This window comes from Alligator mississippiensis, chromosome 11 (assembly GCF_030867095.1).
Source record: "Alligator mississippiensis isolate rAllMis1 chromosome 11, rAllMis1, whole genome shotgun sequence".
In the NCBI taxonomy this organism is placed as follows: domain Eukaryota; kingdom Metazoa; phylum Chordata; order Crocodylia; family Alligatoridae; genus Alligator; species Alligator mississippiensis.
The window spans coordinates 34,898,276-34,922,808 of NC_081834.1; the positions used below are offsets into that span (position 1 = coordinate 34,898,276).

Genomic DNA, 24,533 nt, shown 5'->3' on the forward strand with positions numbered 1-24,533 from the left:
TAACAAAGATGTTCCTTTGAAATTATTTTTATTTTAGGTGATAAGGTATATTTCTCCTTGACTAGTTCAGTGAAATAAACAAGAATCTCTTGAAAAAAACCGTGTTAGGACAACAATGAATAGATTTTAGGGTATCAATCAAAAACGGTGTACTGTTGGTATGGGGCTTATTATTAGAGACTGATTCTCAGTTGACTTAAACTATATTTCAACTTTATGTAACCTAAGAACAGTTGGATAAACATGGTTGGTTAACATAACTCTGGTGCAGTTCAGTTTGAAATGGGATCTCTTGGTATCGTAAACACTTAAGTTACATGGAACACAGCAAATCTGAGCAAAAATGCTGGATGAGACTGGCTTATGACTTCAAAACATAGTGTATATGGAGAAGATGCTGTCCCATAACTGACAAATTCCTGTTGCAGTATAGATATTTTACTGATTACAGAATGCAGTACGCAAGGAGCACACATTCATATACAAAAAAGCACAAGCACAAAACCTCATTCAAGTAACATAATGTGCAAGAGTTTAATATAGATATAAGCATCTCTGTTGCTATGTGTTTTCCTAATCATCCCTTACACACTTTTTCTAATAAAGAGAAATTAGTCTTGTCTCAAAGAGAACAAATATGGCTACGCAACTGAAAGATCATAAATCTACAACATTCAGCATTGTACAGTGAATTTCTTCTCACACACTCAGCCAACTTACATATTTCAACTCAATTCAATTCAATTCAATTTATTAAGGATTCTGGCTCTATGCCATGCTCCCGAAAACGACACAACAAATATACAACCATAATATAAATAAGTTCGAACAAAGTAACCAAACTACAAATATTATACACCACTTTCATGTTGTTACTAGTAGAATTACTTGAATTAGGTATGGAAAATACAAGGAGGAAATACTTTTATTTCCCATGTACAAATAATGTGTTTAATTCTGGGTTAGAAATAAGTTAATTGCTGAAATGCTATTAAAACCCAGTAGTGTGCTCTTCTGAGACCTAATTACTGCTCACCTTTCAGGCTGAAATGTGTGACTGGAAATAGGCCTCCTACAGACATTTAGGGTATATGTACATATGCTGTGACATGTTCTAATTAGAACATGTCAGAACAGCTTTGATTAAGCAAGTTTGCTGGAGTATTCTAATTAGAATGTTCCAGTGTGCTGCAACATCATGTGTATTCAGTGTCCCGCATTTCAAAATGGCAGTGGGAGCACTTTAACTAAAACTCATTGAATGAGCTTTAGGTAAAGTGCCCCTGCAGTCCTTTTGAAATGTGGGATGATGCATGATTCTGTGGCATTTTAATTAGAGTGGCTGTTTGGGATAAGCTCTAATTAAACCACCCTCCCCTGCCCCAGAGCACATGTATAGACACCATTAGTTTCTTCTGGGAGAAACTACCTTATGAGGACTCATTCCTGCCAGAGGGGTGATTCCCCTAACCTCCTTTTTCTCTAAGCAAGAACCATGGGTGTGACACAATTGTCGGAAAATGTTGGAAGGCTGTGAACATGAAGGAGTAAAAAGATTTCAATCAGTAGTAGCAATAAGAAACTAAGAGATGGAAACTATGAATTGTATATCAGTAAAAAAAAAAAAAAAAAAAATCCTGAAAGTGAGATTGAGTAGCTTGAAAAATAAAAAATGTGTTTCCATTGCTTGCAGGAGTTATAAATGCTAGGAACTGTCCTTTAAGGAACAATCTTATACAGTTACAATGATGGACAAGGTAACCATTGAGTTTGAGGTTTATATATTACAGTCCCTTTACAGAAATCTGTTCCTCATACATTTAAATTCTGTTGGTGCTCCTTGAATAGGATAACAAGATTTTCTGTTAATATTTTCAGGGGAACTGAATGCCATCAGGACTATGGGAAGATGACAGTATTTGCTCCATACATTCTAACAGTGCCCACACATTACACACAATTATTTTCTTATGACAAATGTAATATAATGAATATTAAAAATAAAAACCCCACACATTCATTTCTAAGTTTGAATTAGAAATGTATCTGAATCACTCTGGGGAGCTGATGAATCAGGTTTCCTCTGGGAAGAAATGGGTGAGTGGGAGCCAAAGAAGATAGATTTGTGAGTGAAGAGTAAACTTTCCATTTCAAAACTGTCTATTATGCAGCATATGCATTAGAGAACATATGCTGACTGGATATTTGTTTATTTTTTCAGTTAATTATGTCTGTTAACGTTGAGATATTTATAGATTTTCCTCTTCTCATTCTTTATAAAAATCTGAAATCATTTATTTAAAGTCAGAACAATATAACCTGAAGTAGTGGGAGGGTTTACTGCATTTCTCCTTAGTATTTAAATGGGACCTCATTTTCCAGTAATGGGTGAAATGCTGTATTTCGCAGTCTTATAATTTTAATATCAAAATCAGACAGCAATGTGAATATGAACCAGTAGTGGTGGTCCCACATGTCACATGTTAGTCATTCAGCAATGCCTATTGCTTTATAGCAGGGGTGCTAGACCTCCAACCCAGGGGCGGGCAATTATTTTGGCTGGAGGGCCACTTAATGAGTTTTGATGACCTGTTGAGGGCCATAAGGGTGGCCCCGCCCCTTGATGGGTGCCCTGCCCCCTGGTTGCCATTTTGGGACTGGAAGTCCCAGACCCTAACCCCTGACCTTTGCTACCAGAAGCCCCCCCCACCTGGCCTCGGAACTACTCTGTTTGGGAGAGGGGTTTGCCGTCTTGGAATTGGAAAAAAAAAAATTATATACTAAAAATCAAACATCCACAATAACATATTTTAACTTAATTTTTTGTTAAATTTTCTCCTGATTTGTGTGCATTTGAGATGATTGCATAATAGCTCAAAATGGGGTCTTATTCTTATTTATGGGGGGCAGGTGGAGGGATGTGGGGGGTTATGGTTGGGTGGGTATGCGGTTTTTGAGGAGCTATGTGAGTGGGTAGGGGGGTTTGTGGGGGGTGTGTTTGGGAATGTGTGTGTGTGGGTATAGGGTTTGTGGGGTGTGTGGAGGGAGAGGGTGGCTGGGTGTGTGTGTGTGTTTGGGGGGGGTGTGCATAGCAGTAAGTAGGGCTTCCCAAAGAGGCATAGAGATGTGTGTGTGGGACAGGTGCATGTGGGGAGTGATATGGGGAAGTGTGTGCGTGGGTGCGGTGTTTGTGGGGTGTGCGATTATGTGGGGGGGAAGTTCTGGTTGTGGGGTTTTGTGGGGTGGGTTTGTGGGTGTGTGGGGGAGGGTGTGGTTGTGGGGTGCATATGGGAACCCCCTGCACACGCCCCCCTGAGCTGGTCAGCACCCACTAATGCCAGGAGCTTGGGGAATAAGCAGGAGGAGCTCATCCTCCTGCTCAGTGCAAACAATTACGATGTCATAGGGATAACGGAGACCTGGTGGGACTCCACCCATGACTGGACCACGGGGATAGATGGCTATACCCTGTACAGGAGGGATCGTGTAGAGAAAAGGGGCGGGGGTGTAGCTCTGTATGTTAAGGAAAGCTACGCGTCCCTGCAAGCCGATATTGGCGACCAGGGTGGACGGCTGGAGACCCTCTGGGTTAAAATCCGTGGGGAACACGGCACAGGGGACACAATGTTGAGAGTCTATTACAGACCTCCCATCCAAAGTCCTGAGCTTGACCAGGAGTTTGCCCGGGAACTGGCTGAGGCAGCTTGCTCCAGGACCATGGTTGTCATGGGTGACTTCAATTACCCAGACATCTCGTGGGAGGATTGCTCAGCAAAATCTGAGCGGTCGCAGAGCTTCCTCTCGTGCGTGGATGACCTCTACCTGACTCAAGAAGTCTATGGGCCAACGAGAGGCAAAGCGCTGCTCGACCTGGTACTGGCTACTGGGGATGACCTAGTCGGCGACCTAGTGATCGATGGGAAGCTGGGTGACAGCGACCACGAGCTGATCACCTTCACCATCCGCCAAAAAGCTGGCAAGTCAGTCAGCAACACACAAGTCCTTGACTTCAGGAAAGCCGACTTTGACAAGCTCAGGAGGCTTGTCAGTGAGGCCCTAAGGGACTGTGACCACAGGGAGAGGGGAGTTCAAGAAGAGTGGTTGCTCCTCAAGGGAGCGATCCTCAATGCACAAACTAAGTCTATTCCATCTCGGAGGAAAGGCAGCAAGAGGGCACAGCAGCCCCCCTGGCTCTCCAGGGACCTAGCAGACCTCCTGAGGCTAAAAAGAAAGGCCTACAAAGGATGGAGGATGGGAGTCACCTCCAAGGAGGATTATTCTGCACTGGTCCGGTCCTGTAGGGAGCAGACCAGGAAAGCCAAGGCTGCAACTGAACTCCAGCTAGCTTTGAGCATCAAGGACAATAAAAAGTCCTTTTTCAGATATGTGGGGAGCCGGAGGAAAAGCAGGGGCAACGTTGGACCCCTGCTGAACCAGATGGGGCAACTGACAACTGACGCCCAGGAAAAAGCCAACCTATTAGGTACTTTGCGTCGGTCTTTCATCAGCCCCATGGGACGCCCGTGCCCGCTACAGGGCCAGGAAGTCTGGGTGAGGGTGATCCCCTGCCCTCGATTAATGCTGACTTCGTGAAGGAACATCTTGAGAAGCTGGATACCTTCAAGTCAGCCGGCCCTGACAATCTTCACCCCAGGGTACTCAAGGAGCTGGCGAGCATCATAGCCCAGCATCATAGCCCAGCCTCTAGCGCGGATCTTTGAAAACGCTTGGCGCTCTGGTGTAGTGCCCGAAGACTGGAAGAAGGCCAATGTGGTGCCTATCTTCAAGAAAGGGAGGAAAGTGGATCCGGCTAACTATAGGCCCATCAGCCTGACTTCTATCCCGGGGAAGATCTTAGAAAAGTTTATTAAGGAGGCCATCCTTAATGGACTGGCCGACGCCAACATCTTAAGGGATAGCCAGCACGGGTTTGTTGCGGGTAGGTCTTGCTTGACCAATCTCATTTCCTTCTACGACCAGGTGACCTATCACCTGGACAAGGGAGATGAGATTGATGTCATATATCTTGACTTCAAAAAAGCCTTCGATCTGGTGTCCCATGATCGTCTCTTGGAGAAACTGGCCAATTGTCGCCTTGGGTCCTCCACGATCCACTGGCTGGAAAATTGGCTCCGGGGTCGGACCCAGAGGGTAGTAATTGATGGAAGTCACTCATCGTGGTGTCCTGTGACCAGTGGGGTCCCCCAGGGCTCTGTCCTTGGACCCATACTGTTCAACATCTTCATTAATGATGTGGACACTGGAGTCAGAAGCGGACTGGCCAAGTTCGCAGATGACACCAAACTTTGGGGAAAAGCATCCACACCAGAAGACAGGCGGGTGATCCAGGCTGACCTGGACAGGCTCAACAAGTGGGCGGACGAGAATCTGATGGTGTTCAACACCGATAAATGCAAGGTTCTCCACCTTGGGGAAAAAAACCCGCAGCATCCTTATAGGCTCGGCAGTGCTGTGTTGGCTAGCACTATGGAAGAAAGAGACTTGGGGGTCATCACTGACCACAAGATGAACATGAGCCTGCAGTGCGATGCTGCGGCTAGTAAAGCGACCAAAATGCTGGCTTGCATCCATAGATGCTTCTCAAGCAAATCCCGGGACGTCATTTTCCCCCTGTACTCGGCCTTAGTGAGGCCGCATTTGGAGTACTGCGTCCAGTTTTGGGCTCCACAATTCAAAAAGGATGCGGAGAAGCTTGAGAGAGTCCAGAGAAGAGCCACGCGCATGATCAGAGGTCAGGGAAGCAGACCCTACGATGACAGGCTGAGAGCCCTGGGGCTCTTTAGCCTGGAAAAGCGCAGGCTCAGGGGTGATCTGATGGCCACCTACAAGTTTATCAGGGGTGACCACCAGTATCTGGGGGAACGTTTGTTCACCAGAGCGCCCCAAGGGATGACAAGGTCGAATGGTCACAAACTACTACAAGATCGTTTCAGGCTGGACATAAGGAAGAATTTCTTTACTGTCCGAGCCCCCAAGGTCTGGAACAGTCTGCCACCGGAGGTGGTTCAAGTGCCTTCATTGAACACCTTCAAGATGAAACTGGATGCTTATCTTGCTGGGATCCTATGACCCCAGCTGACTTCCTGCCCTTTGGGCAGGGGGCTGGACTCGATGATCTTCCGAGGTCCCTTCCAGCCCTAATGTCTATGAAATCTATGAAATCTATTAAATCTTCCCCGCAAAAGCCCGGAGCCTGCACACCTTGTGGTACATCCCTGCCACCACCAACAGCACACAGCCCCACCCCCACCCTACCCCATGTCCACTTTGGACTCACTCAAGCAGCAGCGAATCGGCTGAAACTTATGCCACATCCCCGCCCCCAGCCTGCCCTATGCCTGCTCTGCCCTGCTTGGCCATGCTGCATCCTGCTGCCCCCTAGACACGCAGTGGGGCTGGGGTGGCTCTGCAGCTGGACTGCCTTTCTAGGCAGATGAGGCTGCAGCAGCTTCTTCCATTTGCCACCACTGCTGGCCCCAGCCCCGCAATACCTGCACCACAGCCCTGACCTGGCCTGCCCTGTGCCTGCTCTGGACTCTCTTGCTCACATCTTCAGCAGCTGGGCAGAAACTGTTGTTCACTGCAGGAGAAAAGTGGCCCCTCCCCCTCACTGCTGCCTGGTACTTCCTACTACAGCCACCCAGAGCCTGTGCTGGGTTGCCCTGCATCTCTTCTGTGCTGCCACTGAAATATGTGACCCCCAATTTGATGAGAAATTCTAGCTACATTAAAAGACAAAGATCTCCTTAGGAACAGAATAAAGTAATTTGAAAATCTTGCTATGTAACACTAATTTGTTTCTGAGTTGACTGTTTAAGGACATATTTAATTGGTACTGGTGGTTTAGAGGGGAGCATGCAGGTATAAATACTGTAGATCTAACCCAATAGAGAGCTCATCTCTCTAGTTTCATCCAAAGTACAAATGAAAAAAAAAAAAGGGAATTTCTAACTGATTCTAGGGAAAATTAGAAAATCCTGTTACACTTCTTATCATTTTGGAAATGTTACAGCAGGTTCCACAGAAATTTACTGCCAGGTAAATATGATCACATTATATACGGGCAACCTATTTGCATAGGAGGGGAGGCATTTGGTAGAGAACAGTGGAGTTCTGAATCAGGTTTGGAGCTTCTGTGTGCTACCATACTAGTACTGATGCTACTAGTATAGTTTTAAAATAGGAATCTGCCAGTCCAACCCAATTTTGGACTGAGAGCTAGACTCTGATTTCTTTATTTCTATTATATTTTGCTTATTATAGGTTTTTGGCATCCCTTCCGATTGAGGGATGTCTTTTGCAGACTGAGTTAATCTCGGTATACAAAAAATATGAATTTTGAGAATAATATATATATTATGAATTGAGAATAGTGTGGGCATGTGTGTGAATGTATATTAGGGCTGTGTGAAGCTTCAGTCCCTGATTCAATTCGATGGAAATTCAGCCTGATTCGGTAGCCGAATCTTTGAATCGAATCGGGAGATCCTTTAATCTCTTCGAATCGAATTGGAACCCTCCAAATCAATTCAGAGAGATTCGGAAAGATTCAGCGATTTGGATTTAGACACAGCTTAAAATGTTTTTTCTACATACTTCAAGGTAGCAGGTGGCTCGTGAATGCTACGATAGTGGGGCAAATGGAGCATCCCACAAGAACACAGGAGGCTCCCCAGCGCACTCAGCAGCAGACTCAGAAGTTGACCAGAATCACTTCCGGTCCACTTCCAGGTCTGCCAGGGAGCGCACTGGGGGCCCGCCCGGCTCAGCAACTGGTGCCTCCTGGGTCTGGGGGGGCACCCAGGCTCTGCCTGTGGCCGATTTGCCAAGCCAGGGGAATGCTGGGGGCCCACCACATGCCACCTGGTGGACCCGGAAGTGGACTGGAAGTACTTCCGATCAACTTCCAGCTTTGCTGCTGAGCACACAGGGGACCCCCCCCCCCCATGCTCCTGTGGGATGCTCCATCTGCCCCAGCATTGCAGTGATCATGAGCCGTGCCTAGTACCTCAAGGTATGTAGAAAAAACATTTAAAGCTGTGTCTATGACCAAATCTATGATTCTCTGAATCAGCATCAAATCTTCAGATTCGGATTTGGCCGAATTGAATTAGGGACAGTGATCCGAATCAATGAATCAAATCACTGTCCCAAATTTGAGCTGAATCTGAATCCGAATTGAATACGGCCCATTTCCGAAGCCCATGTTTTCAACATCAAGCCAGTGGAGGAGTCAGCTTTGACTTGTGTGGAGTAAGCTCTTTGGCAGACAGACTATCTTCTTGTACTGTGTTTGCATAGTGCCTAACACAGCAGAATCCTGGACTAGACGAGGGACCCCTGCATGCTACCAGAGTACAAACAATGTTCCATCTTCCCTGCCTCCACTATCTGGATATCAGGAATAAGGCTGATATGTAGCCTTGCTGCAGCCCTCCCTATAATCCACAATATTTCACTATGCACATCCAAAGTACAGTTTTTTGTTAACATATTTACACAGTTTGTGGATTCATTGGAGAAAGATGGCAACCAACTTGATCTTCTTAGATTTCATAGACATTAGGGCTGGAAGGGACCTCGACAGATCATCAAGTCCAGCCCCCTGCCCCAGGGGTAGAAAGTCAGTTAGGGTCAAAGTATCCCAGCAAGATAAGCATCCATATATTACTTGAAAGAGTTCAGAGTAGGTGCCTGCACCACTTCTGGAGGGAGTCTATTCCAGGCTTTGGGGGCTCAGACAGTAAAGAAGTTTTTCCTTATGTCCAGCCTAAAACAGTCATGGAGGAGTTTAAGAGCATTGGTCCTTATTATTCCTTGGGGAGTTCTGGTGATCTTGTTCATTCCTCTTTTCCTCATTTCCCCCTTGTATCCCCAGAGCAATCTATTAGTTCTCCAACAATTTGAATTTCCTGTAGCCATGGAGAACGGTGGAGGATTTCGCTTGTGTAAATCCTCGCACATTTTGTATTCCTTTGCTGTGTATCACTTTCTCTTTCCCACATATGAAGAGAGCATATGAGGCCATGCCCTTATCCTGAATCCTAACTTTGATGTAACACTGACCATCTTCACAGGACACATCTACGCATGATGCTACATCACTATAGCAACGCGCTATGGTGATGTAGTGTTCATAGGATGAACCATGACGCCACAGCTATGTTGCTATAGTGATGCACTCCCTGGTTATAGTGTATTGCTATGGCAATGTAGTGACTAAAAGTAACCGTGCACGGTGCGGCACAGTACAGGATATTACTGCACCGCCTTTTAGTACTTACAAAAGGAAGTGCTAAATGACAGTGCAATAACAATGGCATAATTGCAGCACATGTAGATGCACCCACATTGTAATACTGTGATCTTTTCAGTCTTTTTTTTCATTGCTCATTTTTAAGAGGTATCTTGTTCTGTTTGTGCACGTTTCATTTTGGTCCAAATTATTTTATCTGTTTGTGTTAAGGTGTAAATAGTCAATGAAAAAGGAACAGAAGAAAAACTGTTGGGTTATTGTTTATACTTTGTTGAGCAGTTCCCAAATTTCACTTGCCATTTGGAAATAGTCTCCAAATTCACTGAGTTAATGTGAGGTCAGCCTAAGCTTGAAGCAGATTTCAAAACAATCTTCTGGGAAAGACAGTGAAAGAAACAATCGAAGGTAAAAGCTTTCCTGGGAAATTAGGTGGGTTTGGAATCTATTAAATAATATAAACTAGAAATCTGCAACTTCCCGGCAATACTGACTTCTACCAGAAACCCTTCATGGTTAATAAAGTCACAGTAGCCTGGAATTCAAGGTAGCAAGTAGTATATGCTGGTATCATCTTACAGATTCAAAGATTCTTAAGAGCAAGATTACTGTTATCCATGTTCTGTATCACATTTCATCCTAAAGGATCATAACGTTTCAAAATAAGAATTGCAGCCAATTGCAGCTTCCTACAGCACCCTAGTTTTCCCCTAGAGGTTGTTCATCAAAGTGACAGTTATAAGAGCAGTAGTAGAGTTATGTTGCCCACACAAAACATGACCCTTACAGAAGCTGGTTGTACGGTGCTTATAATCTTTGAGGAAAAAAACAGTCTATTCACATGCCAAATGTCCTCATCGTATGCGACAGGGTTTGATACAGTGGCATAAGTGGGGGAGCAGGGCACCAGCCTCGGGTGCTGATTTAGAAGCGGAGTCAGAACAGTGGCCCCCAGGGGCCTGCATGGGGGCAGCAACAGCCAAGGTAAAAGCAGTCAGGGTCTTGAGTCAAGTAACACTCTCCAGCTCTTACTACCTGCCTCCACCCCTACCTTTCCGCTCTCTAGCATCTCTGCCCATGGCACCAAAATTGGTAACCTTGTGTCTGGGTTGTTATAGATTTCATAGACATTAGGGCTGGAAGGGACCTCAGAAGATCATCGAGTCCAGCCCCCTGCCCAAAGGGCAGGCAGTCAGCTGGTGTCATAGGATCCCAGCAAGATAAGCATCCAGTTTGCTCTTGAAGGTGTTCAATGTAAGCGCTTGAACCACCTCCGGTGGCAGGCTGTTCCAGACCTTGGGGGCTTGGACAGTGAAGAAATTCTTCCTTATGTCCAGCCTGAAACGGTCTTGTAGTAGTTTATGACCATTCGACCTAGCCGTCATCCCTTGGGGCACTCTAGTGAACAAACGTTCCCCCAGATACTGGTGGTCACCCCTGATAAACTTATAGGTGGCCATCAGATCACCCCTGAGCCTGCGCTTTTCCAGGCTAAAGAGCCCCAGGGCTCTCAGCCCGTCATCGTAGGGTCTGCTTCCCTGAACTCTGATCATGCGCGTGGCTCTTCTCTGGACTCTCTCAAGCTTGTATCGATGCCCCAAACTGTAGGAATTGAAGGAAAAGCCTTTGGATATCATCTGGCCTAACAGGAGACGATTACAAGATTGAAGTTGCAATGAAAACAAAAATTCAATTAAAAAAATATTTTTATAACAGTTTTCCTTAGCTAAGGTGATTGTGCACTAATGATGCCATAATGGTATATGTTCTTCTTTGGCGCTGTGTGTGTGGTACCGTAAAAAAATGGGTTTCTTCAGGCTGAAAGTGCACTGTGCTGTATAAATATGTGATTTTATTATTAATGATACAGACAAGATGCTCTACCCTCTTGTTTATTGTGTCAGCGAGATGTCCCCACAGGCTTTCAAAGGGGTGAGAGCAAGCTCCGTGGGTCCCAAACCCCAGAAACAGACCACTGGCGGAGAGAACTTTCCTCCTGCTGGCCCGTCAGTGCAGGAGCCGGGACTGTGGCTGGCATTACGCCAGCTGTTTAATCATTTGTTCCCTGCATGGGGAACAGCTGGACCAATCATACCGGCCACCGTGGGGAAGTTTAAAAGCCCCAACAGAACCCGAGCAGAGGAGGAGCCAGAGGGAGAGAGAGTTGGTGGGCAGCATGCTGGCAGCACGCCAGACATGCTGCGGCTCCTGCAGGGGAGAGGAGCGGCACAGCCAGAGCAGCACCAGCGAGCAGGGCAAGGGAAATTTTCGAGCCCCTGCCGGAGGCAGAGCAGGGGAAGCACTTCAGCCTCCTATAGGAGGCAGAGCAGGGGAAGCACTGCAGCTCCCTGCGGAAGGTAGACCAGGGGAAGCATTCAAGCTCCCTGGAAGAGGTAGAGCAAGGGAGGCATTTGAGCCCCCTCTAGGAGGCTGGGGGGAAAGGAGGTGGCTTCACATCCCCCTCCTCCCCAGGAGAATATTTCTTCTGAAGAAAACAGAAAAAAGAGAAAAATCAAAGAGATAGAGAAAGCAGGTTGGGGCATCAAGGCTGGAGGGACAAGAGCTGGCTGAGCCCACTCATACATGGGCCCTCCACCCGAAGCAGGCTGCGGGCAAGCCCTGCAGGGCCGAAACCACCATCATACGATCACCTATCCAGTTGGCGAGTGGATGGGATGTAGGGGAGGCAGAGCCCTGTGGAACATCACACCAAGCAATTGTGAGTACTGCCGTTGTCAGGAGGCCCTCCCAGGAAGATCTCCACTGAACCCCCTCTCTTGATAACATCAAAGTCGTGGCAGGCAAGTTGAGGGGAGGGGCTACACACCCGGCAGGCCGTGCAATTCATAAGGCCCCAGAGATCACATTTATACATGAATTTGTTTTCAAATTGTCATGATATTTGTAGGAAAGAAATAAGCAAATGTATGTTGCTTAAAAAAAAACCCTTATTTCTGTGAATAAATTTTGAATATGTTTCCTTCTCCCAGTTTTTTCTTTTTCTATATAAACAAATCCCTAAATTCTCAAAATTAAGAAAAGGGTAGTCACTATACATCCCCTCCCTTTGGAGAGATTTTTATTTTTAGTTTAATTTTTCTCAGAATTCTGTACCATTGACAAAAACTTCCAGTGAGATGTAAAAAATAGACAAACAGTGAACCATTGCTTCTGGCTGCCCATTTGTCTTTATCTTTTGGATGGTCGCTTATGGTCATAGATATATAAAATGTGCTTTAAAGAAGGGCACACAGGGTTCAATTAATTTTCACTCTTTGTATTGCTATGTGAAACTTTCAAAGCTGCTATCTTAGCAGCACTTGCTATGGACAGCTCGTTTATTTTGCAATATACAGGCTGCTACTAATTTTTTTTCTGACTTTCAGTGCTATACAAAGGCAAAGGATATAGCATTGCTTGAGAAGAAACTAATTTTATTCTAGTTAAATTCTATAAATGGTGTTTATTTAGCAGAAAAGTACTTGGGGATTACAGTTGTCAACAAGCTGAAGATGATGAGTCAACAGCGTGCCCTTGTTGCAAAGAAGGCTAACGGCATACTGAGCTGCATTAATAGGAGTGTTGCCAGCAGGTCAGGGAAGTGATTCTTCCCCTCTATTCTGCACTGGTAAGGACACATCTGGAGTAAGTACTGTGTCCAGTTATGAGCCCCCCACTACAGAAAGGATGTGGGCAAACTGGAGACAGTCCAGCGGAGGGCAATGAAAATTGTTTGAGGGCTAGGACACATGAGGAGAGTCTGAGGGACCTGGGCTTATTTAGCCTGTAGAAGAGAAGGCTGGGGGGGGGGGGGGGGGGGGCTTAATAGCAGCCCTCAGCTACCTGAAGGGAGTGACTCCAAAGAGGATGGAGCTAGACTATTCTAAGTGGTGGCAGATGACAGTACAAGGAGTAATGGTCTCAAGTTGTAGCAAGGGAAATTTAGGTTCAATATTGGGGAAAAAATTCTCATGAGGGGGGTAGTAAAGCACTGGAGCAGGTTATCCAGAGAGGTTGTGGAAACTCTATCCTTGAAGGTTTTTAAGACCCGGATTGACAAAGCCTTGGGTGGGATGATCTAGTTATGGATGGTTCTGTTTTGAGTAGTGGGGTAGACAAGATGACCTCTTTAGGTCCCTTCTAACCCTAATTTTCTGTGGTTCTATGAGAATGTTTTGATCATAGCATAAAGCTCCTCACTTTATAATTTCTGTGGCACAGAGGGAGCTGAGTGGGGGAAATGAAGAAGCAGTCACAGAAAAAGACATGGATGGTGCATAGTAAGAGTCATCCACTTGGAATTATCCATGCATTTTCTTTCACATAAGATTTTTGCAGCTAGTTCCTCATGCACTGTATTGAAATTTTTATCCCAAAAAGTTGAACTTCACCTTTAAGAGTGAAGAAAGAAGTGTTTAGAGTGGAGTAGAGCTGAATACATGAAAACAGCAGAGGGGTTGCATAGTTTTTAGGGACTGGAAGGGACCTTACAGATAATTGGGTCTAGCCCCCCTGCACTTGGGCAGGAAAGACCACTTGAGATAATGTTATAGAGGAATAAATCTATTAATTTTACACTGAGATGTTGAAGGACTTGAATTACAACAACAACAACATGTGGCCAAGTGCCAGAAAGTTTTCATTGTGCATAAGAGTAAGATAGGAATAAAATGTCTTCATTTGGTAAAGTTCTTAGGCTGTGCTGCCATCCTTGATTTGTCATGCATCTTACTCATGGAATCTGTGCATTGAATTTTTTCCTAATAGCAATCAAGTAGCTGGTAGAGGTGCACCGATACATCAGTCCATATTGTATCAGCACTGATAAAAGGAAAATCGATGTCGGCATTTGGCTTTTTTGGCTGATTCGGCTGATAATGTTGCAGATAAATGCCACATGCATGTGCACAGCCACAGCATGCACGTGGCTAGCCTGGCAGCTTGAAGAGTAGCGTCCATCTGGTAAGTCTGTTGGGGGGATGGGGCGGAGGGGAGGGATGGGGCATAGGGGTGCAAATTGAGGCCCCTGCAGTAAAGGAGGGAGTAGGGCAGGGGCAGGCACTGTCCAGACAGGGTGTGGGACAGAGCTGCGGGGAATGGGGGGGAAGGGGGAGTGGCTCCTGCCACTGCACGCAACCCTGGGGGAGGCATGGGGGGTGCCTCCTGGATCTGTGTGCAGGATGAGGGTGGGCTGCTGCTGGGAGTGGGGGTGGTGCTGAGCTGTTCCTGGCAAGGGGGATTAAGCCAGATCTGTGCTGGGCAGCGGTGGCACTGGAGTGGGGGCTACAGGAGAACTATGGTGAATTCTGGGGTGGCTGTAGCCCTTCCTGTAGCCCCCCTCCCAGTGCTGCCACCTGCCCCAAGTACACCACCCAACCCAAACCCCAACCAAGAAGAGCCAGGCACTGACCCAGCCCCAGTCTGCAATGGGCAGCTCACCCTCACCCCACACAGATCTAGAGGGCACATGTCCCCCATGCCTCCCCTAAGGGTGCACGCAATGGCAGGAACCACTACCCTCCCCAATTCCTGCAGCTCTATCCCATACCCTGTCTCACCCTGGCTGGGCAGCACCTGCCCCTTTCCCTCCCTCACCATGGGGGCCTCAATCTATCCCCCATGTCTCTCCCCTCCTTGTCCCTTCCCCACAACAGACTTACCAGATGGATGGTACTCTCCAAGTGGCCAGGCTGTATGTCAGCAATCAGATCAATATCAGCTGATATGGCTTGTTAATAGTTGGCCATCAGTATCAGCCCAAAAAATCTTTATCAATACACCCGTAGTAGCTGGGTGTAATTTCTCTCTATCCCCCTCCCTCCTGTCCCTTAGTATTTTATCCCTTCTGCTTTCACTCCTGCCAACTGCTCTTCCCATTACCCTACTAGACATAATGCAAAGCAACATTCAGAAGACCTAATGATATAAGGTCAGGAGGAAGTATAAAACAATAAAAGCATTAGAAAAATGGCTGAGAAAATGAAAACTTAAAATTACATAAAATAAACCATTTTGCACTGGGGGTAGAATTGCCACAAGAAAAGTTCAGCCAAGTGTAAAAAAGTGTTTAATGCTCAATCAGTTTGTGGAACCAAAAATATAATAGGCTCATTTTCACAGACTAAAATATGGTGTTTGACAAATGAGAGCTTTTTTTTTTTTTTGGCTCTGTTTCCAAAAGATGCTGATCACATGCAATTCTGACTTCTACAATTAAGGGTTTGGTCCAAGGCTCAGTGAATTCAATGGGAGGTTTTCCATAGGCTGCAGTGGAATTTTTGATCAAGCGCTCATCTCCTGGGAAAGCAGGAGGTCTCTGGCATTTTAGCACACTATTAAAGCTTTAAGAAACAACGGCACCTGTTCTCCAAATTGCTAAATCCGTGTCCTTGCTTTGCCATCCTATGTTCTGGGGCTGCTGGGCACAGAACATTCTCTTATAATAAAGGGCTTAGTCTTGTCTGTCTATCCATAACACTTTTGATCAAGTGCGCACACGCTGCCACCAAGATAAGGTTACCATGCGTCTGGGTTTCCCCAGGTGTGTCCCCACTCTTTTTAAGCCCTCTGTCCAGGCAGGTTGTCTGGGATTTCCCTTTGCTCTGCTGGTGGAAGCAGGAGGAGGGCGATTGCAGGTAGCAGAGAGCACACGGGGACTGGCTTGCAGCTGCGGAGGTGCGCAAACCCATGCGGTGCTGCCCACGGTCACCCTTCCCTGCTCCCACCCCCAGAGCAAAGGAGAAATGCAGACATTTGGTCAGGAGGGGGGCAAAGGGGAGGGTTGTTTGTTCTCCAGGTGGGGAAAGGAGGGCAGCAGGGATGACCGGCAGCACAGGGGCCGGTGCCTGTGCTCCAGGGGCTGAGCAGCCACAAGATGCTGTGGGGGGGGCGAGGAGGTGGGGAGGAAGGAGGGAGAGAGGGGAAGGCTGCCTGGTGGAGTGTGGCAGCTTCATCCCAAGGCAGGGGCTGCCACAAGCCTCCCCTCCTCTTCCCTCAGCCTGCATTGGGGCCAGACATGCTCTGCGGCCACCTGCATGAATTGAAGCCACCGCTCTCTGACCCAGTGAGTATGGGACAGCTGGGGCCCCTCCAGCAGGGCTGGGGGGACAGGGGACCGCTAGTCAGGAGTGTGGGGCACCGGGTTGGGGGCGAGGGACTATGGGTTAGGAGTGTGGGGGGTACTGGCAGTGCCAGGGCTGTGGGTCAGGAATGAGGGGCACTAGCAGGGATGGCGGGGTGGGAGGCTGCGGGTCAAGAGTGATGGGTACCATCAGGGCTCAGGGGGGCAGGGTACTGAAGTTTGGTGAGTGAGGGGCGCTGGCAGGGCTGGGGTCAGTGGGTTGGGAGTGAGGGGCAGCAGCAGGGCTTGGGGGGCTATGGCTTGGCAGTGACGGGTAACAGAATGGGCAGGGGCAGGGCAGACCATATAAACACTCTTTTCAAATCCATCATTCATGATGGGCATTTGGCTAGTTTTCCAAGATTTGCGTCTTGTGTACTTCCCACCATTCACTTCAGTAAAGCTATCTACATTTGTATAGTTGTGTGCGTGTGTGTGTGTGCGTGCATGCATGTACTCGCGTATATATGCACATATGTATGTGTGTATGTAAGTTAATGTATGCAAAAAACAGGGTGTTTCTGGAAATGCGTATGGTAGAGGGAATAAGATTAGTCCATTTTATGACACCACAAGCTCCTCTTTTTAAAAGTAATTTCAAAGAGAACTTGTGAAATTGCTTTCCCAGGAATAACTGTGGCCCTCTGGATGTGGGTGCCGGTTTTATCTTCCCTATTTATCACGTTGTATTTTTCTTTGTGGCACTTGATACCTGTGGCCATAGATGAATAGATCCTATGTAAAATCCTAAGGCACGGCCCTGGGGACTCTGTACACTTGAATGAGCACTGACAAAATACACGTCTCACCTTACATGCCACCAGCATTACAGATGATTTCCTTGTCTTTGTATCTCTGTACTCATCTTGGATAATATCAGTTAGACAATTTAGTCTGGCTTTTCAAGGCTATTCACATGTCAACCAGATTTATTTGACCCTCTTAATGAACATCCAGTAGTTACAGCATTCTCCATCCTCTGTCATTGGGTACCTTTCAGACATCAGATTTCGAATAGAACAGAAACTGTCTGAAGATCACTCCAGATAGATAACTGATGCTATTCTAATTTGCTAATTACATCTTCTGTGTACTTGTCTCTTCCAGATTCTTTTTGTAGGTAATTTAATCATTTTGGCTGTCTTTGATGTTCAAGACTTGGGTCCAAGCATGGATATAATTTGATCTACAGAATTAGCCTCTTATTTTGACACAAAATATCATATTGCCAAATGTGAAATATTACCAAATAACCTCTCTTTCTTGGGCAGTTAAATATTAAAAGACCATCCTACACTTTCATTGTGTGGAGAATTTAATACAACTTTTTCCTAGTTCTTTCTGTTGTCTCCTGTCCTATCATGAATAGCACTTCATAGGACTGAAATCCGCTCTCCACAAGGGAGGTATAACTTGGATGACACTGCCCGCTGCTTGCACTTCTACACCAATGTGCTTCAAACTTTATGGGGAAGGCTGGAGAGTATTTTATTCTCCAACTTGTGTTTATGTACAGGAGGGACAATTGTGGTTGTGGTTTTACAGACTTCTGCCTCATTCAGATACAAGTTTGGGTGAATCTTGACTGGGAATTGCTAATCCATTTGATATAGATTAGGTTATCAACATGAAGTTGTAAAGAGTATAGATCAGTTGTAACCTGCCCTGAATTTGAACCAGATTCTGCAAAGGCGAAGATTTTAGGTGTTGATAATAATTTCCTTGAGGAATATAGACCTCTTCTTTCTCTCTGTCAGTCTTTGTCTATTCTAATAACTTTTTGGAAGGATGGAATGTCTGCTTTTGTTTGCCTGACCAACTAAAGTCATTATGCTGTGCTTTCCAGAGTTGACAATTCAGAAGACCCAGTGTACGAGAGCTTAGAAGAGTTCCATGTTTTTGTCTTAGCCCATATCTTGAGAAGACCAATTGTTGTAGTAGCAGACACAATGCTAAGAGATTCAGGGGGAGAAGGTAAGTCTTTTATTAGCAATTTTTACAACTAACTAAATCAACTCGGTTACCACAGACAAAAGACGCATTCAAACAGATCTTGGTATTTTATAAAGCATCTTCTAATGTTTCTGAAATAGAGAGCAGAATGGCAAGAGAATAATTTCATTTAGGGCAATGCAAAAAATGTAAGTAGGACACTCTAGCTGACCACATTACTAAGGGGCTTTGATGCTTTGTTCCCCAAGACGTTGAACATAACTGAAGTATCTAAGGAATTTTAGAACATAACAAATTTAATAAAAAATGTATGGTAGTCCTACATAATTATGACTAAAAAGATGAACTACATTTCAAAGACTTTTCCATTTGTGAAGCCCACAGCATTCCTTTGAGTTCCTTCATGTAACAAAACATATACAGCACTATGAATATTGTATTTGAGACATCCACAATAGATTTAATCAGGTAATAGGTTTTTGTCAGCAAAATACTAATCCTGCTGTACCCTTTTCTCCTCTCCCTACCAGCCCTCCATAATAATAATTTCACTGTCAGCAGCTGCACTTCTTTTGTAATATGTGTTTCCCTCACAAACTGATTTCCCTATGCAATTTGAGCCACTATTTTATGTGCTCTACAGTTCTGTGGTGTGCTGTATAATTCTATGAAGTGGCCTGAGCAGGCACCACAAGTGGTGCAGTATGGCCAGAGCAGTAGCCATGCTCTGTGTGGCACTCACCCCAGCAGCTCCTGGACGGTTCCTCATGTGTTGCCTATTCCAGCCAGGCCTGGCCCCATGCTGCATGTGGTGTCCGTGAGGGCCATAAGTAGCACATGTCCTAGAGTGGGTGTTGCATGTGACTCAGTCCAGCTGAGGCAGGTACCAACTGGAGCAGCCACCAAATCAGATATGCTGGGGTGGAAGAAGGGAGGGAGTCCATGGGCCCAATTAGGCTCATGGACGGGCCCCAAGCCACTCATCCAGGCCACGGGGCCAGACACCCTGCTTTAAAGGGTCTTGCCCTGCATGGTTGAGAATCACTGATCTACATGGACCAGCACTAGTGGAGGAGGATGCATATACATTGTTAATACGTTGAAAGATGTGGGGCGGATTGTCAGTTTCAAAGTTGTAATTAATGTTTTTCAGGTGATTATCCCTAAAAGTGTGTGAGAGAGTGCATATATGTTTTATTGATTTGTAAACAAGAGGGTAAATACACTCACATAATCCAAACCAAAAATCAAGTTATGAATTCACCTAATTGTCTGTGCAGGTCAAATCAAAACCAAAGCTAAAATTCTTATTTCGTCTCAGACTGCAAGTGAAATCAAAACCAAAACTACAACTGTGATTAATTTTTGTTTCTCTTTCAGTTCAGCAAACGCACAGAGCAGTGTCTCATTTGTTTTCTTGAGTTGGGGAAGTTGGAAATGTTTGCATAAGATCTGTTAGTTTTTTAGTGCTTTTGGTTTGAAGTAGTCATAATAATGCCTAATGAGAAAAACACTAGTGTGGGGCATCATTAGAGTGAAGTTCAAGCCACTGAAGGAAGGAAGGAAGTTGGTAGATGTAAATATTGTGGGCAGGAGTATGCTAGCAACACAACAAGAATGAAGAAACATTTAATAACATATAGAAACAGTCCTGAAAGAGTACAAGCCATATACAGAAAGCTAATACGGTGAAGTGATGGAACAATATCATCTGAACAAAGTCTACTTCAGGAATCCTATGTAAGTAAACAAATTAATATGTTAAACAACACACAGTATAGACTAGCATCTATATTGTTTTAAAACATTATAATTTTAAAAGTTGTAAATGCAACTCTGAACTCTTATTTATTTATTTATTTATTTATTTATTTATATCTTGTTTTTCTGCTTGCACTAAGCACCCAAAGTGGCTTAGGCTTAACAATAATTTTTTTTAAATTACATAATAGATAAATAGTTAACTATCTCAACCCAGCAGAACAAGCCTAATCCTCTGGCCAATGGCAGAGGACAAACTATACTTCCCTTTGGCTCTGCCGTCCCAGGGCAACTGAGCAGCAAGTTGAGCAGCAAAGTGTTCTTTCTGGCAGGGAGGGGGGAAGCAAGCTCCCAGCTGCTGCTGCTTCTCCTTCTGATGGAAAAGGCCAGACTAGAATAGGCTAAAATAAAAATATTTTCCCCCTTTTGTTGCAGGAACTTGGTAGCTCAAGTGAAATAGCAGATTTGCAAAAAATGGAAAATGAAAACGTTGAGCTGCCATGTCTGGGGGAAGAAGAAGCAGGATCCTCACTTTCAAGATCACTCTCAGCAGATACGCGATCCACCATGAGTAGCTGTTCAAGACAGTCAAGATTTGTATCAAGCTTTGTGGACAAAATGTCAAAAGCAGATCAAGAAAAAGCAGATGAGGCATAAGCTCAAGCTATATGTGCAAGTGGTATACCTTGTTCCATAACTGAAAATCAATACTGGAAGGAACATTACAAACTGATTCACCCATCATATAAGTTACCATCATGTTATCATTTATCACATTCTCTCTTAGAGAATTTGACAGAATTCAAACAATGGTTATTCAAAGGATTGGTCAAGCAGAATCACCTACTCTAATGTTAGGTAGATGGACTGATATACCAGGAAATCCTTTATTGAACATCATGTTAACAACACCTGAACCAATATTCCTGAAAGCAATTGCTACCAAATATTCTAGTTATACAGGTGAATACATAGCCAAATTACTGCGTGAAGAGATTGAAAGTGCAGGTCCCTCCAGAGTATAAGCCCTTGTAACTGATAATGCAAGTAACATGAAAGCTGCATGGCAAATATTAAAGACTAAGTATCCTCGTTTAGGTGTATTTGGCTGTCTTGCTCATAGGTTGAATCGTCTGACAAAGGACACAGTAAGTGTGAATACAATGAACACAATGTTGGCAAAGTGCAAAACGATTGCAAAGGTATTCAACTATCATCATGTTGCTAATCAGACTTAGAAGAAATTACAGAAAAAGAAGCAGGGGAAAGAAAGTGCACTTTTATTGCCAGGAGAAAGTAGATGGGGCTTGGCTACAAAGTGTTTACATAGTTTGCTGCACACAAAGAACTGTTTGCAGTGTGCTTCAATAGATGACTCAGTATCCCAGGTTATTCCCGTGAACATTCGGAAGCAGACTCTCAACAACGATGTGTTCTAGGTTCGAGTTCAAGGAGCATTCAACTTGCTACTACCAGTTTCAGTGGCTATCAAGAAACTTGAAGGAGATACACCGGGCTTTTCAAATATTCAAGAGATATTCAGACAACTGAATGACAATCTAATTGAGCTTTTGCCTTCTTCGCCTCTATCCAAAAAGGTAGTAGTAGTAAAACAAATGTTTACTAAGAGATGTGAGTTTTGCTCTCATACAGTTCATCTGGCAGCAAACTTTTTGGATCCCCTATACAGAGGGCAACATTTATCAGAAGATAAATTATCTACTGCTCTCAATACAATTATGGAAGTAGCTAAGAATGTCCCCAACATCAATGAAATAGTTGTGATGACAGGCATTGCTGAGTACCGTGCAAAAGAAAAACTTTGGAGTAAAGACATCACTTGGCAGGCATCAGAGAATACGTCTCCTCGTACATGGTGGAAGGGATACTGTAACACCTGACTGTTGTCCAGGATTGCTCTAAGGATCCTAAGCATTCCACCAACACAGCTTCTTGTGAACAGAACTGGAAGACTTTCCGCTCAATCAAGACAAAAAAGAGGAATAAGCTAACAAATGAATGCACTACTAAGCTTGTTTCTATTTCTCAAAATCTCTTGCTTCTGGAGAATCAGAGGCGCAATTACTGAAGAAGATGCAGTGTGATGATAAGTTGCCCTTGCCCATAGACTCATTGGTAAAATCATCCTTTAGTGAGAGAGAATGTGGTTCAGGTAGTTCTGAATCAGATTTGCCTCAATCTGATTCTGAAATGGAACTAATAAGTAGTGCAAGTGATTCTACCGATAGTGACTGTGAAACTGGAGGTGCCGCAATGACCTCAGTAGAAGAGAGTTAAACTCTGTTGAAGTGGATGAGTAGACAACCACAGCATATCATGCACAGTTCTTTGGGTGTGCTAACATTAGTGTGTCAACAGTTTTCAGTGCTTTGGGGGGTTTTTTCTTAAATTTAAACAAAGAACGTAAGGGAAGTGCATCTTATTGTGTATTGTCTTTACATTTTTACAAGTATTCCAATAAAAATAATTTCTTTCCACATAAAGCTTTGAATTAGTTTGGGTATAACATTTAAACCATGCTAAGTGTGCTGTATTTAATTTTTTTCTAATCAAATATTACAGTTCAAATGCTTGTGGCTATTGGGACATAAAATTAACATGGGGGTACTTTTTTAGTTTTGTTTATGAATATAAGTCAAATAAACATGCTTAATCAGATCACGCTCTATTTATGGCATTGGAAAATTTTCCAATTCAAAATTTTCCAGAAAACCCACATCTCTGATTTACATTCCACAGATTTTTGCTGACACCAGAGGAAGTTTGATTCTATTCCAAGCTAAATGAAGTCTAGGGGATATACAATCTGCCCAGCCCTGACACAAAGCCCACCCTTTGCTAAGGCCCTAGGTCAAAGAATGTAGTCACTGAGCTGTTTAAAGAAAAGGCCACCAAATTGTCTAATAAGGGCAAAATTATGTATTTTCCCCCCAGCCTCATTCTTGGAAATACCTTCACAATTTTGATTCAAGCTTAAAAAAATCAACCTGAGCGAGGCAAAACCCTGCATAGTGCCATTTTCAACCCAAATTGATGCTGTTATGCAATGTTGTAAGCAGTTGAAAATGGCATTTTATTACAAGAAGTGTCTGACAACATAACAGGTGGGGTCTTTAGCAGCCCCACCTCTACTTTCCAGTGAATAATGCACCATTACACACACCATTGTATAAAGCATTTTTCCATGATCTATGTTTGTTTTCAAACATTTTCTCACATTGTTACAATGCATAAAACCAAGGCAAATGTTGACTGTAGGACTGAATGGAGCACACTTGAAACTAACACATTTAATACATGCATAATACTTTCTTTTAAAGCCATGAAGTAGATAACTGTTTTTAATTATCCTTATTTTCTAGTTGGGGAAAGAATTCAGAGGCCAAAAAGGCCTCTGAAGCTTTATTTAGAATCCACAAGTTTAGACATATGCTCAGACCAGTGGACAAGTTTTCTCTTCTCCTGGAGACATTATTAGTTGTAAGGTGAAAAAAGGACATTTTATTTACTGTTTAATGGGGATTTTTTTAATGCTATAGTTACGAAAACGTATGACATAACATTAGCTTCCTTATGCCAAAAAAGAATCTCTGTAAAATAATGAGATTCTTCTACATTTTACTTAGTAAGCTTACATATTCAGGTATGCATTAGGCTTGTGCGAAGTGGCTGGTATTCATTTCAGATTCAGATTCGGCTGATTCGGGGCACAGTGATTCAATTTTGTGATTTGAATCACTGTCCCAAATTGATTCGGCCAAATCTGATTCGGAGATTCTTTGCCAAATCGAACAGGCCCCATCCCCCACCTGCTTTCCCAGCCCCATCAATGGCTGTGCCCTCCTGGGCCCAGGCTCCCAGCACTTTAAAAAACAAAACAAAACAAGCCCAGCACTCACCGGTTCTTTAAAAAAAGTAAAAACAAAAACAAAAAAACCCCATTCACTGGCTCCTGCCAGGTGAGGGGGCGATCCCCGATGCCCCATGCTGCATGGGGGGCTCTGCCATGAGCCCCCAGAAGCCCCTGGCGGTGGCTGCAGGGGAGCGTGGGGCTTTTTTTTTTTTAAAGCCAGGACCTGGGGCCGGGTGGGGCCACCATGGTGGGGAGGGGACTGGGAGAGCGGGTGGGGGATCAGGGCTCATGGCATAGCCCCCACAAAGCGTAGGTTTGGGGAGGGGGGGCAGCAGGGATTGCTGGTGAATGCCAGGCTTGGTTTTCTTTAAGAACTGGGAGCTGGGGCCAGGCAGGGCAGCCATGGGGAGGGGCTAAGAGAATGGGCAGGGGTTGGGGGGGCACTCAGAGGGGCTGGGGGAGCAGGCAGGGGATGGGACCTGGCAGGTATCCCCCAATGGTTCCCTCCTCCAGCCCCCACCCCCCTACTTACCAGCACTGAGTCCAGGTCC

General features: G+C 44.8%; 1 protein-coding gene across 11 annotated transcripts in view; it reads left to right on the top strand.

Annotated features, from left to right (window-relative positions):
• OTUD7A (OTU deubiquitinase 7A) overlaps positions 1-24,533 on the top strand; it is a 306,759-nt gene that overhangs the window by 238,104 nt on the left and 44,122 nt on the right. For all 11 annotated transcript variants that reach the window (XM_059714799.1, XM_059714800.1, XM_059714795.1 and 8 more), the window contains one exon: positions 18,241-18,368. In XM_059714799.1, the coding sequence (XP_059570782.1) occupies positions 18,241-18,368 (128 nt within the window). The remainder of the gene's footprint in view (positions 1-18,240; positions 18,369-24,533) is intronic.